At 43.0% G+C, this 20,942-nt stretch overlaps 1 protein-coding gene across 4 annotated transcripts; it reads left to right on the top strand.

The window, feature by feature from the left end:
- The first annotated feature begins 612 nt into the window (after positions 1–612).
- alpk3a (alpha-kinase 3a) lies at positions 613–18,726 on the top strand. 4 transcript variants are annotated; one of them, XM_048972479.1, is made up of 14 exons: positions 613–721; positions 970–1,208; positions 4,071–4,192; positions 4,494–4,611; positions 5,934–7,095; positions 11,077–12,790; positions 12,911–13,058; positions 14,125–14,252; positions 14,335–14,370; positions 14,482–14,756; positions 15,669–15,757; positions 15,981–16,198; positions 16,292–16,340; positions 16,962–18,726. In XM_048972479.1, the coding sequence occupies exons 2-14, from the start codon at positions 1,072–1,074 to the stop codon at positions 17,293–17,295; spliced, it is 4,530 nt and encodes a 1,509-aa protein (XP_048828436.1). In that variant the 5' UTR covers positions 613–721; positions 970–1,071; the 3' UTR covers positions 17,296–18,726. The 4 variants fall into 4 exon arrangements, with proteins under 4 accessions (XP_048828436.1, XP_048828435.1, XP_048828437.1 ...); XM_048972478.1 differs by having other exon boundaries at positions 637–721; positions 935–1,208; XM_048972480.1 differs by lacking the exons at positions 613–721; positions 970–1,208 and adding an exon at positions 1,226–2,518.
- The last annotated feature ends 2,216 nt before the right edge of the window (positions 18,727–20,942 follow it).

Genomic DNA, 20,942 nt, shown 5'->3' with positions numbered 1-20,942 from the left:
TATTAATTATTTATTAACATTTTTTCTTGTTATGAAGATGACAATCTTGACATGAAACCTTAATGCTTTTTAGCAGAAACTACAGGTTCTTGCAAAAGAAACATGTTTTGTTATAAATTTCAGGGCAAGGTTCGTTGCCAGTCCTTTTCAAGGTCAGCGTGTAACTGAAGAACTTTTATGTTTGTCAAGCAAACCAATGTGACAGTAGACTTAATAGAGTAGAACTTATTTCAGGGGTTTTCAAGGGCAGGATCCCGGCCTAATTAACAAGATCGTTTCAAAACATTTGTTATGCAGTACGGGGCTTTTCATCATCAGCGTCTTTAGTTTGAAAGCCCACAAACAAACAAAGCCCATAATCAAAAAGCAGTAAAAAAGAAAGAAAGGTACCAGCAAACAAATATATATCGCTGTTATTTTTAACTTGTCACTTCCTAATTATGCACAATAATTTTATTTTGATGCGTATATGTTAATAAATTTACGTCTTTTAAGTTTTTTTTTTGAGACAGATGCTTTCTGTCCATTCCTTTGAGTTCTCTCTAGTGAGGACACTGGTATGAGGCAAGTAGTGTAAAATGTGATATGGTCTTGTGTCTATTTATGGGCGTCCTATAAATAGGGTCAGCTCTTGGGGGAGCGCGTGCACATGTTTGATTGATAATTGCGAACCCCCTCGGAATATCAGCCTCTCCAAAGGACAGTAAGAAACATACGAATGGTAAGTTTCACAAAAAAAAAAACGCAAGAAAAAATGGTGTAAAATAAACGAATTAGTTCAGAGCAAAGTTATTCAAGTTAATGCGAGACTTTATCTGGATGATGGAAATTCTGAAAACAAGACTCCTTGTTTTCAAGTGATTTGTTTGTTTCGGTAGCAGAATATGTATGTTACTTGTACTTTATATGACTAGACACGTGTTCTTTTTTCCAGCAACGATTGTAACACGGACGCCGTTTTTGTAATAGGACTTGATTTCGGCGCATCACGGAGGCGCTGAGCCGCAGCACCAAGAGGCTTGAATTTCTGCCCTAAACTGTGATCCGTGCAAGAGGCTGATCCACGGCACCATGAGCTCCAGGAGACCTATCGGCCGCTCCTTCTCTTTGAACGGGAGGAGCGGCAGCGAGAATGAAGAGGATGCGATGGTCCCGGCTGTCAGGGCGGACAGCAGGAACTACCTGATTAACGTCAGACCCGAGAATCGGTAGAGCCTCCCCTCACTTTCTAGGTTAATTATAACCATGGGACCAAGCTGAAGCGACGTTTATTTAAATATTAATAGGACATGTATAATCAAAAACATTTGCTCAGGGTTAACGTTTTTAAAAAATAATATTTTCAAATGGTAATTATGGCATGGGCTGTCTGTGATCACATAATTCCACCGAGTCCCTAAATTTAATACTGTTCCTACGAAGAACTGCATAAAAGGTGAATCACCGTCGTTAGCAGAAGCTTATTGGTTGGTTTAAAAACTGGCCATGAAGGCCATCTGGTTAAAAATAAACAGTATCACACTAAAATTAGCTTTTGGAAGTACAGTTACCAAATACTCTCCAGCGCAAAAGTTAAAAGTTTGAAAGCAAAATGTAATTTCATGAGAACTGTAGCCCTCCACAGACTAACTGTATTTAAAAATCGTATAATATTAATTTTAGACAAAGGACAGCGCGTATGATATCGTGTCTCAGCAGGTTGAGTTGGCATGTCCTAGTTGGTTGTTTGCAGGAGCTTGTAGATTAAGTCGTTTGCATGGGGTTCCTCTAGGTAATCCTGTGAAATGGACTCTAGTCAATGTATGTGCACGTATGAACACGTGTGTGTGTGCGTGCGTGTGCGTGCAGACCCTGTGATCCTGTGATGGGTCGTTGATGTTGGATCATACTTCACCACTGGTTATAGGTTAAACTTAGAATTTTAGGTTTATGTTGCTTTTATATAGAAAAAGCCCCTTTTATTATTCTCATGTACGTTATAGTTGACTAGTTAAAAAATTTCCAAGACTAGTATACATAAACTGTGAAAATTGCTATATCGTGTGGTGATTTAATACTGAAAAGAATATACATTATGCTGCCATACATCAGTGCCTATATAGGGCATATTATACCAGTTTATTTTAGATTGTTTTATCCTTTTCTTTGCATGGCTGATATAATCAAAGGAATTCATTTATGTCTCCAGACATAAAACGCTGAAACATATTGTTTTTGCAACATCCTTCCAGCTCTTCTGAGATCAATAAATTTTTTTTCGGAATATTAAAAAAATGAAGACATGCAGACTACATAATGGCAGCGTGATGAGCGTCTCTCGCATCTGGGGTCGTGCATGTGACTCCCAGCCCAATGTGCGTGGAGTCTATATGCCCCTCCCCTGTGGGTGTGTGAGCTTCCTCCCCGCAGAGAAAAAATAATGTGATATAGGTGAACCCGAGTACCTGAATTGCCCCCGGTGTGTGAGTGTCTGCATCCATGCAGGGAATCCGCTGCCATCTTTCCTGTGATCACTTGGGTAAGATCCAGGCTCTGTGTCATGCTGTTCTAGATAAGGATGAGGATCGATATTATGAAATGCTGGTATTATGAATATATGAAGACAATATTTACAAACACATCTATAGCTTGTGATCTTTCTTGAGCACTTACAGCCATGAAAAAAAATTTAAGAGACCACTCTATGTTTTTAAATAAATCTGCATTTTTAAATCCTGGTTTAATCCTGGTTCTGCTGGCAGAAGGCTACGCTGAGCAGCAGGTTGATTCCAGGTTCAAAATTTCCAAGACAGCAGCACACAGGAATAAGGTGAAGCAGGACAAACTGCGAACAACCAGAAACCAGTCAGGTAGAGGGCAGAAGCAAATTTCTAATGCCAGAGATGACCGTTAACTTATCCGACAGTTTCTCAGGAATTATAGCATGACATCAAGTGACCTTCAAAAGGAATGGGAAACATTAAGTGCAGGTGTGAAGTGCACTGCTAGGACAGTTCATATCAAGGTCCTAGAAGCAGGACTGAAGTCCCAAAAAGCAAGGAATGAAAAATGGAGATGAACCAGGCTGCAGTTTGCAAAACAAAAATATTATTTACAGACACACACCCATAAACTGAGAAATGAGAAACAAAAAATTGGACCGTGGTCTCTTAATTTTTTCCACGGCTGTATTTGTATAATGTGTTACTTCAGTTGCCCCTGTCAGTAAAAATTACACAGTTCTGCTCCATCCTTCACACACCATGGGCAATTTAGAGACACCTATTAGCCTAAGTGCATGTCTTTGGGCTGCGGGAGGAGACTGAAGTATTCGGAGGAAAGGAATCCTGCACGACACAGGCAGAACATGCTGACTCTACAAACAGAGAGGGATGGGATTCAAACCACTGACCTCACGGCTGATTTATACTGCCGTGTCGGGGCTACGCAGAGCTTACGCCATGGCCTACATAATCATACTTGTGTGCTGTCTATCGCGCCGTGCTGCGTAGTTACATTTCTGTGGAGATGCCCGTCAGACTATGGTGTAGGGCACGCGGCTTTGCCGTACTTACGCCCATGGATGTCGCCGTCATTAAATCTAAGGGGGACGTGTCCCCCTCACATTTCATAATTATTCCACATTTAACATAAAATATTAGTTTTATGCCAGTGTGTGTCTCCCACCCCCCACCCCCCCCCCCAGTCAAAAAGCTTCTGACGCCCCTACTTACGCCGTAACAACGGCGTAGATTCTACGCAGTTGTATAAATCAGACGCCTTCAGAGGTGTGAAGCCACTGCGCTGCCCAGTGATTACAGTTGTTTCCGTTCATACTTCTCATAACTGCATTTCATTTAATAGCTAGTCAATTAAAATTGCGGGCTTGCTGTGAGCATTTATAATTCATATACATTTGAATTTTAATAACAGTAAGTATGTTAACAGACTGCGGTATGTTTAATTTAATTTTTCCATCTCATTATTAACATGAATAGCGATTTGGTAATTGTCATCCAATGTGCTTCTTCATAGTTGACTAGGCGTGCTGTAACAAAAGTATTTAAGGTGACCCTTCCTGGGTTCTGCAGGAGTACATTGTCCAGTGTGATGGCCCATCTGACTGAGGAGACGCAGCCCTTGTTTGAGACCACCTTAAAATCCAGGGCAGTGTCAGAGACTGCCAACGTGAAGTTCACCTGTGTCATCTCAGGTTAAGCTTCAATGCGAATGTGAATACGGCAACTGACTGAATCCTTGCTTGTATTATTTCAGACACATACACCTGCATGTGTGTTCCGAAGCTGACTTCCTAACATCTAAAGCTGTGTGGAGTTTAAACAAAACTTACCTTAAAAATAAAGATACTGTATGTCTTTTTAGGAAATATGTGTACATGCTACGTTGCAATGCATTATAATTATGTACTACATTTATATTATAAATGCAGATTCAGTTTAGCCACAGCAGCAGTAACCATGCTTAATATGCCATCCACGTTGTCTCTCTCTCAGGCTACCCAGTCCCCGAGCTCACATGGTACAAAGATGACATGGAGCTGGATCGATACTGCGGTCTTCCTAAATATGAGATATTTCGCCATGGAAAAACCCACACTCTCCACATTTACAAGTAAGTCCAGGCTTTTTGGCTATGAAAGATTCTAATGAAGAATTCATATATTATTGACTGTGGGAAAAGACAGATAAATAAAAAATATACTCAGTTTTCATTATACACAATTTCTGGTAACACTTTACATTAACTGCACCTTCATATGCCTTTATAATGCCAATATATTTGTAATTATCATGTTGTAAAGCTATAAGGTATATTAGGATGTTAAGGTATATTTACATGTCACTTTTGAATGTTCTGTGAATCCATTATGAATGCATTATGAAGGCGCACTGAACGTTCTCTGAATGCATTATGAAGGTGCAGCTAATGTAAAGCATTACCAAAAAGATAATAATAATTACAATAACTATAGTCAGATGTTAGGTGTGGAATGGAGTGTGAGTGCGCTATGTGATGGGTTAGGGTTAGGGTTTGTGATGGGTTAGCACCATGGCTGGAATGTTCAGGTTCAGAAAGTACAAATCCAGATTAAGGTTTTGTTTCAACTAACCATTTGAGAGTAGTACTCAACTGGTCAACTGCTCAGGACACCCATGACCTTGAATAGGACAAGCGGGATTAGAAAATGGATGGATGGATGGATGGATGGATGGATGGATGGATGGATGGATAGATGGATGGATGGATGGATGGATGGATGGATGGATGGATAGTCAGTTCTCATTATACACCATTCTAAAATAACATCATGTATCCCCATATTCTGTTTAAGTTCTGGGGGCAGCATGGTGGTGCAGTGGTTAGCACTCTTGCCTCACACCTCTGAGACTCAGGTTCGAGTCTCCGCCTGGGTCACATGTGTGCGGAGTTTGCATGTTCTCCTCATGTCGTCGTGGGGTTTCCTCCGGGTACTCCGGTTTCCCCCCACAGTTCAAAAACCTGCTGAGGCTAATTGGAGTTGCTAAATTGCCCGTAGGTGTGCATGTGTGAGTGAATGGTGTGTGAGTGTGCCCTGCGATGGGCTGGCCCCCCATCCTGGGTTGTTCCCTGCCTCGTGCCCATTGCTTCCAGGATAGGCCCCGGACCCCCCCCCCCCCCCATTAGGGTAAGCAGTTTGGAAAATGGATGGATGGATGTTTAAATTCTGCCGAGTGAGTCAGAAACACATGAATTCCATAGTTATTCCATTTTTATGTATTTTATTTCTCAGTAAGGGGGTGCTTAAAATAGGCACACATTTCTAGAATGCAGCTCCCCTCCCCCTAAATTGAGAAACTTCTGTATTGTATGAATCCATTGGCATTGTAAAACTTTCTAAATAAATATACAGTCCTGAGATGATCTGCTTGCTTTACTGTAATTTTTTTGTCCAGCTGCACTGAGGAGGATGCAGCCGTTTACCAGGCCTCCGCCAGGAACTGCAAGGGCATTGTGTCCTGCTCGGGGGTGCTGGAGGTGGGCTCCATGAACGAATACCGCATCCACCAGCGCTTCTTCACCAAGCTGAAACAGAAGGCCGAGGCCAAGCGTAGAGAGCGGGAGGAGAGCCGGCTGCGGGGGGAGAAGGCCCAGCCGAGGGTGGGCAGCCCTGAGCGCGTGCAGAGGAAACGCCGCTCCCCAGGAGAGGCACACCCTGGGGTGCCCCCCCTGCCCCGAAAGGCAGGTGTGCCGGCGGTGGCCGAAGGCGCAGGGCATCCGGTTGTGGAGGCAGAGATACCCAATGGGTATCCCTCTACAGCTGGCAATATCCCAGTGGACGTGCCCAGTGATGCGGGGAAGGAGGAAGGTGGCCAGTTCTTCCGGAACATGGGCAGCCCAACCAAAGAGCCGCTGGCCAAAAAGAAAATCAAAACTACTAACGGGACAGCCAGCGAGAACACCTTCCAGAAATCAGCACCAGGATCTGGACCCGAGAAAGAACCTAGAGATGGAGGAATGAGCCTGTCCCAGTATCTGGCTGCCGAGTCCCAGCAGGCTCAGGTGTCACCAGAGGAGACACTGAAGAGGGGCAAAGAGAGATGGGAGGCCGTGGAGCAGCTGCCACCGAGCTCCAAAGGCTCACCAGTAAAGGCCAGGGTGGCCTGTAAGGAGCCGGAACAGCACAATGCCCAGTCTCCTCTCACCTCAGTCTTCTTCTCTTTGAGGGACATTTTCTTTCGTGGCAAGAAGAACGCTGAAGACGTAGTGCAGGATGGTACTGCCGGCCCATTGCTCCCAGGTACCGACTCCCTGCCAGATGGTATCCTGGTGGACTCTAACCAGGTTGCGGAGGTTGGAGAATTGGTGGAGCCTGAAGAGATGGAGCATCAGCCAACTGACGCTCATGTGACCCACTCAACCTCAAAGGCCGTCTGCCCTGATGTCCCAGACGGCCTCGTGCAAGGACTCATGAGTAGGGAGGAATCTACACAAATACTTTCTGAGAACCGGGCCACCTCAACCCAGTGGGAGAACGAACAGGACAAAATTATGGCGTCCGTGAAGGGCGGTATCATCAAGCCAGATCCTGTCCCTCGGCCATTGCAGGAATGTACGGTGAGCATGCTGTCTTTTTCTGCCTGAGCTCAGGAGTTCTGTCTCCAACTCTAGCTAGGGAAAGAAACACGATGGGCACTCGGAGGGTATTTATAGAAATCTGCGTCTATGGAACCGCACCATGTGACACAAGCTCCGACTGACAACAACACATAGTTACACCAGCAGCACATATCATAAAGCCCAAACTCAAGTACACACAAGCCCCAGTCGTTTATTTGCAAACAAACATGTTAACATGAATTCGCAAGGCTGGGACATACCAGATACTTATGACGAGCATGAATACCCAATACATATGACTTTTAAATGATTCATTGCATTAACCATTTACATCACGGGAGGCCAATCTTACCTGGAATGGGCCGCTGTATACTGTATATGCTTGTTTTTGCTGCTACTCCCTAATTAGATTACTAATTAGAGGACTGAATGATTGAAGACTCCTTACACCTGGTTTTGAACAGGTGACCTAAAGTTTATCCCAAAAACCTGCACATGCACTAGCCCTTTGTGGGTAAATTTGGCCACCTCTGATCTAGATATATTGCTCAAAAGAACCGGGCAGGAATTACTGAGAAATGAGGACAGCAGAAGATGCAGAGATTTATGAATAAGCTCAGAATACGGAGGGAGAATCCAGTCTGTTTTTTTTTTTAAACTTGGGCATTCACTGTGATTTTTGTCATGCTTGAGTGTTGATTCTACCTTAAATGAAGATCAGGGGGATCATTGGTCAGTGTAGCGTGGAGACGTTCCCTAATCTTGACTTAAAATAGACCTCTGTCCAAATGCTGGGCTGGTCTCAGTCTGATCATAATGAGGGTCAGTGTGAATGGGTGCCTCTTATGGTTACTGCTGTCAATATCAGAGTCCCATACATTAATATAAAGAGCTAATGTCAATGGCAAAAAAAATGCTGCTTCCCCAGATTGCAGTAGGGGAACTTCCTGGGGAGCGAGTACTTCAGTTAATATGGTAAATACAGACCATTGAGTACCTACCAGCTGTATATGTCATGGGAAAAACAAGTAGATACCAGTTTCCAAGTCTTGGTCCTGGTTGCCATTCATATTCAGATGGCATCCTGGGTTGTTCCCTGCCTCGTGCCCATAGGCTCTGGACCCCCCGTGACCCAGTAGGATAAGCAGTTTGGGAAATGGATGGATGTATATATTACTACAAATGCATCTATCCCATTTTAAACATTTTTATCTATTTTAAGTAGAAATAAGCTTTGTTCGTAACCATACATTATCTGCATGCCCCGATCATTTTTGAGAGAAACACCCATCTGTCCACTTTCCAACCACTTATCCTGATTACGGTTGGTAGACATGGGGCACATTTACATCCTATGTGAAATTTGGAATAAATGGGGGAAAACTCACACAACAGAGGGAGAACATGCTACAGCACGCAGAGTGAAAATGGGGTTCAAACCATCAGACTGTGAGAGTAGGACTGCAGTGCTCCACACTGAGTAACATTTAGAGTAGTATTTCTCACCCAGGTCCTCAGGGACCCCCAGATAGTCCATGTTTTTGCTCTACAAGAACAAAAACGTGGACAGTCTGGGGGTTTCCGAGGACAGGGTTGAGAAACACTGACTTGAGTGAATCGACATAATAAATAATACACATATAAACAAATGCTTTTGTTTTAAATTTGATGTTTATCTGAAAAATGCTACTGGTGGTTTAGCTTGTAAAACGGCTTCCTCTTTTCCACAAAGGTTGTGAGTGTGATCTTTTCAGTAGTAGTAGGTGTGGAAACCGTTTCTTCCTGCAGTGCGTGTTGCGACGCTGGTGCCTCTGAGTTTCGGTCTCTCAGCCTCTGGGTTCGATTCTTAAATTCTGACGGAGCACACATCTGTGCTGTGACCCATGTTGCGGTTTTCCCTTTAATAGGGAACTGCAACAGGTCGATCCCTGTGCCCACGTGATGGGTGCCACTACATCTTCACTGTGCATATATGCTTGTGAACATCTAACTTCTGCAAAACGGAAACTGATTGAAGCTGCCCCTTTCCTCCCATGAAGTTCCTGTATTCGTTTCAGCGTGTTCTTCCATGTGCAACTCCATTATTAATCTTATACCACAAAGAAGGAGTGTGAGCATCACTACAGAATGTTGCTGAATCCAGTTCAAACTAGTCCGGCGGGTATATATTCATTGCTATCTAGGTCTTATGTATATGTATGTTATCCCATGAATCAGAAGTTAAAGTCAAATGTCTGGTGAAGATTTTAGATTTCTGCCACCTGTTTGGGCGCTGAGCGTTTTCTCGACAACTCAAGATCAAGAACAACAGGGGAAGCAGGTGTTATTTTGGTTAAAGAAACTGGTACTTTAAAATCTTGTGGTCCCTGGCAGAGGTTTTGCTTTCTGGAACAAAGTGATTAATCTACATTCCTCCGGTAATAACGTGCAGCTGGACAAACTGATCATCAGTAGAAATTTATGAAGTATAAATCAGTTTGGATTGCTGCTATTTTGTGATCTTCTTAAGCTTCAGACTAGGGATGACAAGACGTCTCTTAAAAATGGCCACCTGAGTTAATTCCATTTCTGTGCATGATTTATCACATGCTAGGGAGGGGAGCTGGGGAGGGGCTGCTGTTTCATTACAAGAAACCTTTGCTGAGTGCCATCAGCAGCATGGCAACATGCTTCAGACACAGGCAAGGAAGTTCACATGCTGCCCAAGGACCTGGCTCAGTACCAGCCTTGCTCCACCCTGCCAGCCTGACCAGCTGCAGTGGCTCTTGGCATCAGGGGCCAAGGTGGAAAAGGACCGTCATTGCACTATATATAGGGCCACAATCTCCATTTTGCCTCTTTAGGCTTTTCACTTCTTCTATGTCTGTGAATCTAGTGAGCACCAGCATCAAGAGGTCTGCAGACCTTTCACAGGAGCTCTGATGCCTCTGAGCTTCAGCAGATGGGCAGATGGTACAGTTACAAAGGTAGATAGTGAGTTGTCAGTCACTGAAATGACATGAAGGGGTCAAAGGTCAGACGAGGCCCCGCTACTTCACCCATGACAGAGATTCCTGACTCCCTCAGTAACTGTACAGCTGTTAAGATTCATACAGAGAGGAAGCAGCTAAACACTGAATCGCTCAGAGATGTCTGCCGGTAATCATGTAACAGTGTAAACCGGCTATTTTTAGCTCATCTTGCCACACTATTTCTGATTGTGCGAGAGATGTATGACGGGCACAGGAACTGAGAATGCTTTTAAACGATATTGTGATACTTGAGAACAGCTTTTCCAGTGACATCTTTAATATGTGCATCGGATGTCAAGAGCAGTATGTGATCTGCATATGACAGGTCGTAAATATTGAAGTTTTTCCATTTTGTTTCTATTAATCAATCTGTTGCGAAACAGCAGCATAGCAAAAGCTTGAAAACAAACTCAAACGCAAAAACAAGGCGTTTGTTCTGTACTTACAGTCTCTTATTATTGGTATTTCCCCTTGGTACCAGTCAAAAGTGTTGAAAGTGCTGAAAATTATACATTTTTCAACAAGATAATGACCTTAAGCATATTTTGAGGTTATATAGTATTATCTTGTAAACAAGGAAAGGGATGGAATGACAGATGATCAGACCCCCACAATCCCCCGACCTAAACACAATCTCAACCTAATCACCCAAACTAAACACTTGTCAAAACTTTCCCCAGCCAAACATACTAAATATCTAGGACCATTATATAATGTCTGACTATATATACTGTTCTTCAACTAGCAATTCATAAAATAATCCCATCTGACACTAATAAAATTATACATATGTTGTTCAAATATTTGTTATATATGTATGAAATGCAGCTACTCACATTAACCTCAACATGCATCTGTCCAGCAGGAAAACAAGATTTAAATCAAGATGACATCATCAATGTGTGCAATGTATTTGTTTACAGTGTTTTACAGCGTTCTAGTACATACTGTTTGTTTGTGTCTCAAGGTTCTACATGACCCATTGCCGACAGAAGGGCACGACACACATGGGTCCAGTGAGATGGAACTGGCCGTGCAAGTGATGCAAGAGGTCACTCCAACAGGAAAGTGGGCCGCAGTCCAAGAGATGGAAACGGATAAATCGCGTGGGGGTGTCCTGTCAGCCTCGAGTGAGCAGACAGAGAGCACGCCAGTGTATTTCAAAGAAGTGGCAGATAATTCTGAGCCAACAGCAGAGCCACTGAAGACTGATCTTGTAAATAACCGCGTGACCTCGGATCTTCTTGACAGGGAGGACTTTCATATTAACGAGGGTCTAGACAAAAATGCAAATAATATGTTTGAAACCCGTGGAGATGGTGTCTCCATTGGGGATGGGAAAAATGAGATGGAAATAAAGGAAACTGCCATCAATGGTGATGAACTGGGCACTAGATACTTTATGGAGACACCAGTATTTTTGCAGCTGACACCTCAGATTCATCAACATGTAGAAGAAACCATCCAAAATGAGGTGAAAGACACAGGAATCCAGATTAAAGTTATTCATGAAAGCGATAATCTAAATCCAGTCTCCCCTAACCTATTTATACCTGAAGCACCTGAAGCAGAATTGTCTGCAATTGTTCCCAAGGTAGACGTTGTGATGGAAACCAAAAACAAGTTGTCGACAGCTAAGGATGCAGATCAGTCCCATTTACAGAGACAGGAGAGGGAAGTTTCTGAGCTGGTGGCAAAGGAGAGTCATGTACTGGTTGCTCCAGTGGCCCCTGATGTTGCTGCCAACCTACAGAACATGCGGAATGATGTAGCACATTTACTATCAAATGAAGACAAACCAGAAATAACACAGCAAGGTGAAAAAGACGGAATGGAAGATAAAAGGCTACTTGAGACACGCAACAGCAATAATGTGCCGTTTATAAATGTTTTCTTCGAAGATCCTATTTTGCTCAGTAACACTATCTCTGAGCCTAGTTCTGCCTTAATAACTTCAGTACTGCCACATAATACTGAGAAGATTATAGATGCAAAAGATGACTTCCACAGCAAACTTACACTGGCTCCAGACAATGCAAAAGTACCCCAAGAAGCTACCGTGGACTCGAGGTCTATTTTTGATGAGCTCCATACAGATAAGTCTTCAGTTGAAGTGCTCAGTCCTACCAACCTCAAAACACCTCTGTTGAGTCCCACAACTTTGCGGCGGTTTGCTTCTCAGAGAGCTGATGATCTGGGGACTCTGCAGGGATCTGGGGTCCCTGCAATTCAGGTTGAAAGCATCCCACTGGAAAGCACGGAGCCATCACGGACCCCATCCGCCATCCCGTCCTGCGAGAGCAGCCCGAAAATGAGGAGGAGGGACAGCCTGGGCGGCATCCCATCAGCCACCCCAGAGGAACTAGCATCTGGGGCACGTAGGAAGATCTTTGCCCACAAAGCTAAAGGAGAGGACCCTGACGGGGCAGAAGAGCAGGAAGCCCCAGGGAAGAAGGAGCAGGAGCCCTCCTGCAGGTCACCTCCCCAAACTCGCAGAGGATCCACCCTGCACACTCCGACTGGCCAGAACACTCCTCCTACTGAGAGACGCTCCCCTTTCCTGAGTCGCAGGAGAAGCACCCTTGAGGTACCCAAAAACCACGAGGAGACACTCAGGGAAACTGAAACTCCTAAGACTGATACCAGACCAGCAGAGAAGGAGAAGCTAAACCCCTTCAAAGGTAATTTTTTAAGTGGTTGCTTTTGACACTGAATGCCAAACTTTTACCTGTAAGGAAAGAGGAACTGAAACTCATGGACATAGTAGACGGAAAGTGAGAAGTTTGTCTCTCTCATGACAGCTCCACAGGTTATCCGCAAGATTAGAGGAGAGCTCTATTCTGATGCCTCCGGACACCTTAAGCTTTGGTGCCAGTTCTTCAATGTGCTCAGCGACTCCACTATTAAGTGGTACAGAGACGAAGTGGAGATCGCCGAGGTGAAGAGGAGGTAAAAACTGAAGCGACCAAAAGATCTACACCCACAATAAAACTGCCCCAGCTGTAGAGTCAGCATGCTCATCAATAGCAACATTTCACTCCTGGAGGATGTGTGTGTGTGTGTGTGTGTGTGTGTGTGTGTGCGAGCATGTATACCTATCCTTATGGGGACTCAATGTTTCCCGGTCCCCATAAGGGGAAACTCTATTTTATAAAAATCAGTGACTGCTATGAAAAAACTAATGCAAAAACTCTTGTATTTTGCTTGGTTACTTATGGTTATGGTTATGGTTATGGTTATGGTTATGGTTATGGTTAGGGCAGGGTGGGGGTTAAGGGGTTATGGTTGTCATAGTTAGCGTTAGCATTTTTCCCATAGGTGTGCCCTACGTGTGTGTGTGTGTGTGTGTGTGTTCATTTCCTAATGGAACATCTGTGTTTTGCTTTTCCGCTAGATTTTTTTCAAATGATGTTTGAAACCTGCATTGTCATATCATGCAACAATGCAGTCATTCATTTCCTCTGCCGGCCCCTGGAGGTTGGTCTCCCCCTTTGAGTCTGGTTTCTCCCAAGGTTTCTTCCTTCTAGGGAGTTTTTCCTTACTACTGTCGTCTTGCTCACTGGGGGCTTTGGGCGGGGATAATGTAAAGCGCTTTGAGCCGACGTCATGTTGTGAAATCAAATCAAATCAAATAGAATGGAATAGTATTATAAGGCAAGTGATAGACACTATTACAGCATCGAAAACTTTGCAGTAAGCTTTATGTGTATCCCCAGGCTCTTGGTGTTTCACAGTTATTTGCAGTTTGCAACCTCTTGGCCTTGTGACTATGAAAGCCCACATCGGTGACACTGAGAGGTACATGCCCAGGCCATGTAAACCAATGCTACTTGATTGCACCATCCCAGCCTGGCGGCTCTAGTTAATATCTAAATCTGTTCTGTGGGCTGCTGTGTCAGCTAAAAGCTCATGCTCCTGGTGGGCTCCTGTGCGCCAGCGACCCCTGGAGGACAGGAATGGGTAGCATGCTGAATCGTACTGGAACATGACTGGTTCTCTCATCTTGATTCCCCAGTGCAGGTGACGAGAGGCCACTGGCACTGGCCATTGTGCAGGTGAACACGTGGGACTGTGGTGTGTATGGCTGCTCCATAAAGAACGAGTACGGGAGCGACTCCACGGACTACCTACTCAGCGCAGATAGTACGACTTCCTCAAACCAATCAGCATGTGCTTCTTGTTTTGACATACAGAGGTTAATTTGACTGTCTCTTGCTTATTACAGTACTGTCTCAGTTCTTCTTCAGGGAAGATGTAGAAGGTAAACAGATTTTCACGTCCTGAAGTATTTTCTGAACAGTAAGCCCAGGTCAAACGGGACATTGTTACTCTATCTGAGCCCTGAGATTGTGTTGTCTCATGTGTACTGCAGTTGGAGAGGAGGTGGAAATGACCCCGTTACTGTTTGCCAAAGGCCTGGCAGACCCCGGGTGTTGGGGTGCCAAGCTATTTGGGCGCATCATGAATGAGGAGTCCAATGTGGGCGAGGGCTGCGGTCGCAAGACCAGCCGGGTGAAGGCCATTTATGGCCTAGAGCCCATCTTTGTGTCGGGAAACACCTGCATCCTCAAAGTGCGCAACCCCATCACTTACGGGAGCCAGGAGGAGAACGCCCTCACCGAGAGGAACGTGGAGATCACGAAGCAGGTCAGCGTCATGGAATACGATCTGAGTTATGAGAGCCCTGCACAGTAAGGGGGATCTCCATCTGAATCTGATTGATGAATTATATTCATAATTTTCAATGAAGTAGGAATGAATATAGATTAATTACGGTGCTAAAATTGGCATTCTACTTTCGGGATGTGTGGATCAGTCAATGTGTCATCACCTGCTCTACACCTTTTAATAGCTTTTAAAAGATCAGAAGATAAAAAAGGCTTGGGATCACGGTCTTTAAATACGAAAGGGATCAGGGTGTTGTTGTTTTAAACTCCAGAAACAAATTGAGCCCAGCAGTTCATTTACTGTATGATATAACGACAACACAAGTTAAAGAGGAAACGTTTACTGTATGTACCTCACTGTATATAACTGACTATATATAATAGCTACTGGTCTGATCGACTCACCTCTGAATCCCATAAGCTTCTCAAACAAGGTTTGAATCTTTAATTTTGTGATTATTAGCTGTGGCCTTGAGCTCAGTGTTGAGTTTTTTGTACTATACGTGTGTCAGAATTGGATTCAGGGGAAGTGGAGGAGAGGATAACTGCTTTAAAACAAAGTATGACAATGAGCTGGATATCAGGATGGAAGAGAGTAAGTGTTCGTGCAGAACTCAGTTGATGTCGGTGAAGGTAATTATTGCTGTTCAGACTCAGGAAGCCATTATTGTTATAAGCCATTATGCAAAACCTTTTGTAAAATCTGGTGGATATCTTGGTGGTTTACAGAACTGCTTCTTCCCCACTCTGGCTAGCATGACCACTTAGCGCGCGAGGGGTCCGCCTGTGTTCGACCGTGCCACATGGAGAGATCCTTAGAAAGGCAAATCCATGGCCGCCTGCCTTATCTTGCCTCAAACCTGGGTGAACGTGAGCCCTCTCTCCCTCTCAGGAGTGTAAGATACAGAACACGGTGCGAGAGTATTGCAAAATATTCGCTGCAGAGGCAAGAACAAAAGAGAGCTTCGGCCCCTCGTTGGAGTGAGTATGGTGACAATGCCGATGATCAAATGATGGTGATACAAGTTTTAGTGTCATGGAGACAAATTTAAAAATACAACTATAAAACTAATAATTAAGGATAAATACCAAGTATTAACCTGAAACAGTAACCAGATTCATTCACAATTTCATTTTTATTGCTGTTATACAGTTCAGTTAGGTCCTGAAATTGATGCTCTTCTGTCTGTTTGGACCTGTGCAGAGTGAATCCTGTGTATCTAATGTACCGGCCTGCCAACATGGTCCCCTACGCCACAGTGGAGATTGACCTTCAGGGCACGTACGTGAGATACTGCCGACAGGACAGCACCGGGAGGCTTGTGATGAGGAACTCATCCGAGACGGAGCAGAAGTGTTGTGCCTTTCAGCACTGGATCCACCAGTGGACCAGCGGCAACCTGCTGGTCACCCAGCTAGAAGGTAGAACAGGCTGATCGACCCGACATGCTCGCCCAAGGGCACCTCTCCCAGCTAGCCGTCCTTTGGCTAAAATCCCTGTATTCTGTGTTGCAGGTGTTGATATGAAGATCACAAATATTTCAGTGGCCACCAAATCAAGGGGGTAAATCTTGTTTTTAATACAGATTTTTAATTTTTATTTATTATTTTTATGCATCATTGGCACACTTTTGAGATTTTTGATGATATGGTGCACATTTTCTTATGTCTTCAGGAAAAAATAAATCAATACAATACTTTATTGCGGGGTGTCCAACTTATAATATTACATGCTTCACATTTTAGAAAAAGACATCTTAAATCCAAATGACATAACTTTTGACAGATGATTTCCCATTGGTCATCTGCTGGAACGGGGAGGGACATCTGTGTACTTGATGTCATTAATACAGGGTTATTGAGCGCAGTTAGTTTGTCAGATTTAATTTGCACTGCTTGTTGTGAGTTTTAAACGTGCACCTTAGAAAGGCTCAAAGCGCAATCATCACACGCGTGTGACATGTTGGGGCCCCCCGTTACAGAGGAAACATCTGTATACTGTAGTTAAAATATAATTATGTCACATATTTCTAATGGGACAATAATGAATAATCATAGTGTATTATCACCATTATTTTAGCAATTGCAGAGGCATTCCAGACATTTTCAGAGGACCGTTTATTGAATTTTCTGTTTGCTCTGGGGGAGAATTGATAAGCCCCTAAAGGATGTCTTTGTGTTGCAGGTACCAGGGCCTGTCAGATGAGGCTTCCCCACAGGTTTTTGAGCAGTTCCCCTCCTTACACCAGTGTAACTACTATTGCGGCCTTCTCGGCCTAAGGACCCTCCGGTCCACGGACTCCATGCAGCAGTCTGCCAAGACGAAGCCCTCCAGAAGCCCCCTGATCGCCCGCAAGATGGGGGGCACGTCAAGCCCCCAGCAGCAGAGAAAAGGCTCACATAGCCCCCAGACCGCCAGGAAGAGTACGTCTAGCCCAAAGGTGGTGAGGAAAGCGGGGGAAGTAGGTGAAGGAAAAGCCACTAAACAGAAAACAGCAGAGATAGAGCAAGATGTGTAATGCAGCATCACTGATCTCTCATATAAGAACCCAGCACAGACTGACCTGTTTACCTGACTGAATTTTTCACACATTGGCCTTTTATTCATTAATGGAAGATGGTTGTGAGCTGGGAGGGAGGGTCAGCCTTTGGTTGCCTTTGACTGGAGAAAATTAGGCACATACAGAATGTTAGAGCGTGTAATGAAAGAGGCATCTCATCGACAGCTGAAATCCTGGACTGTGGTGTTGAGGAGCAGACAGCATAGTGGAAAAGGAGACAAACCTGGTATCAAATGGCATGAAAGTCTGGGAGAGATGACGCTCTTGTAACCTAAAGGAAGACGTTTAGAAAAAAACGTTCAGTGTACTATAAACCTGTATATGTAGGTAAAGTGTAAAACATTTAGAAGTCACATAAAGAACAGAATATAACACAATACAATAATAGTAATTCCAAGACTTTTGATTGTCTGTGACAGTACTAGGACATTGATAGCGACCATTTTCTTTTGTGTGTTGGTCACCGGTTGAGTCAACTGCTAATTGAAGAAGTAAAATTCTTTAATGAAAAGTTCTCAGTGTCAGACCAGGTGCATGCTGGGAATTTATGCTCTGGACTAGATGAGCTGACATGGTAGTTTCTCTTTGCCTGTATAAAATGTTGTGTTTTTCCTCATGTGACATTTTGATTTTCTAACTGCTCCCATTTCCACATTAATTGAATTCCTACTAACGAAAGAAAGCAGCCGGGATAAGCAGGATAGATGGAAATGAACAGAGATCGGATTGATTTAGGTTTAATCATGAATAGGGATTTGAAATTTCCTTTGATTAATGAAATTTGTCCTGTAAAAAAAAAAACTGAATTTAAAGCTGAGATAATTATGTGGTTCTACTGCAGGACCACTGAACATGTAGGAATGGAAATATTTGGGAAAATCTTTAATGTTTTAAAAGCTTGTCTGACTATAACTGTTTTTGTTTTGCACCCAACTCAAAGCAATTTAGAATTTAGTATTTTTGATTTTTTTTTTTTTTAGCTGTACAATAACAATGGGGAAATTAAATAACTGTCCCATAAAGGCATGTAAACCCTTAAATGTGCACTTTCATGGCACTGAGTTAGTAACATTGAAGTCACCATGAAGTTCTCTCCGGAATGTGTAGACTGGGGGCGTACTTGGGGCCTGGTGTTTGTGGCAGGTACTACAAATGTTACAGCTACTTGTTCTTTGTCTGAGTGAGTGTGTGGGATCAGGGCTGGTTTTCCTGTCCTCTGTGATCCCGGTTTGACAGTGGAAATGGACACTGTTGCCTCTTTCTGTAAACTTGTACATACCAACTTGTCATTTGTGAAACTGTGGCAATATAGCAAATGTCTTTAAAAATGATTCATGTTTTGTGTAAGCATCATTTCTGATACGAAAATAATGATACATTTTTCATTTCCGTTGTTTTTATCTCTTTATTGAAAACACTGAACATAACCATACTCTTATTTTCTAGATACAAGAACTCAATTCTTAAATCAGATAACGATAAACAGAAAAAATATATATTTTATCATAGAGGGACTATGTGTGTAACATAAAACTGGTTATTCTTTTAAACCTGGTAAATGTCTCATTATACTCGGTATTCACTGATTCGCTGGTTAAGCGGGTGTAGCGCACGGGCAGGCAGGGAGGCGAAATACGGGGAAAACGGAGGTTTATTAAAGGTACGGCCAGGGCAGGACGGAACACTAGCACTGACGCGAAAAAACATCAATGACGGACCGCAAGATAGGACAAGACGTGGACTAAATAGACAAGACAGAGCAAAATAACAGGGTGTAGCTGGGTACGATCGGGGAAGCACACGTGGATAATCAGGGGGGCGTGGCAAACACGAGGATCGTACGAGCCGGGCGTGACATTCAATAGTTAAATATTATATGCAATAGTAATTTATTGTAATAGACCCCTTTGAGGGTGCACCTCTGTTTTGTTTCCATGCTGCCTGTGATAGTTTCCCTAAGATCCTGATGGTGATGAACTGTTGTAATATGGATGGATGGATGGATGGATGGATGGAATTTATACAAAAGTAATTTTAAATATTTATAAGATAAATCATATAATAAGCAGTAGGCTGTGATGCAGCCCACGGATTGCAAGGAGTGAGAGTAGAGTAGGAAAAAAGGAACAGAAAAAGACTGAACACTGAGCGGAAACGGGCATTAAACAAACGCGCGTCTCAGTCTGACGTATGTACATAGAAATGGTTCTTCTTTACTGGGCCGTGTAGTAAAATATTATCAAACCTTTACTTTCACTGGGGATAAAGTAATGTTAAAATAAAGTATTTAACGCTTATAAGTTATGAAACACACAATGCTATCTGTTAAAAAGATACAAATTTGAATGGGTGAAGATTATTAAAAACGTAATAATGATGACAAGAAAACAGTAAAATACCAAATTATATATTGTACTTTTTTTTTTTTTACTCAAAGCATAAATTACATTTCCCGCTAAAATCAATAAAGTTTATTAAAGTTACTCTTGGCTTTCAGAGCTATATGGATACCCTGGCAGATTCGGTGGACCACCGCTTGGCTGAGGATCTTCAATACGTAAAACGTAAAGTAACATTTTGTCAGGATTCTAGAACTTTTATTTAAGGCCTTGCCCACGCATTTTAACTTCTACAGTACATTTTTCCTACTAGGTGTCAGCGCTATACAACTCTCTTTTTAAAATCCTTGGCCAGTTCCAGACTGAATGTCTTTGTACTGCGGAAAGAAACCGCTGAGACTCGGGGAAAACCTGCAAACTCCACAAATGCCACAACAGCGCCGCCCACAGAGCTACCACAAGAACATATGCAAGCACGGGCAAATTTAGCGCGGCGTGTCGTTTACGTACATGATGCAAAATCACATTTAAATAGCAGAATGCAAGCCACATTATTTCAGTAATACTGTGCTCATGCGCAGTTTAAAGATTCAGGGATTGAGTTATGATGATCAGAAGCCATTCTGTAGCCCAGACGGTTGCTTTAATAACAATACTATTTTACAAGCTGACGATCTGGACTATAAGTGATTTTGATGAATTTTAGGGTTCGAAAAGTACAAGGTATTACTCCATGTTTATATAACTTGCATCGATGTTAAGAATTTGATATGAATTTCAACCGCTTGGGGTGTGACACACCTTTTTCTTCACAATTTGCAATGACATGACAAATACAATCTCACACCAAGATGAAACACAAAAGTTTAAAGAGTGTGAAACTAAGTAAATTTAGTAGATCTGACGAATGCGAGTCACTTTACTGAAGCCATGACGACCTGAGGCTTCTAGAACATGTCATTGAAAAAGCGAAACTCAAGTCTACCGAGTGAAAGTAATGACGTCTGACTACAGTGTCATAAAGACTGCACTCTTCACTCCGCAGTAAAGCATTTTAAGACCAACCAATATTCATTTGCATTCATGCCATTGAGAGTCATAGATTAGTAATACTGAAGCACTAATCACCTCAATTTGAACACAGAATAAAATAATTTAAGTTAATGTTAAAGTGACATAGAACATTTTAAAAAGTGGTCTCACTTGATTTTTCAGTCTTTCTTTAGTATCAGTTGATTCGGTTTTTTAAAAAACTTATTCGAATAA

Source organism: Brienomyrus brachyistius, chromosome 13 (genome assembly GCF_023856365.1).
Source record: "Brienomyrus brachyistius isolate T26 chromosome 13, BBRACH_0.4, whole genome shotgun sequence".
Taxonomy (NCBI): Eukaryota; Metazoa; Chordata; class Actinopteri; order Osteoglossiformes; family Mormyridae; genus Brienomyrus; species Brienomyrus brachyistius.
The sequence above is the reverse complement of the archived record's forward strand: the minus strand, read 5'-3'. Positions and strand labels throughout refer to the sequence as shown.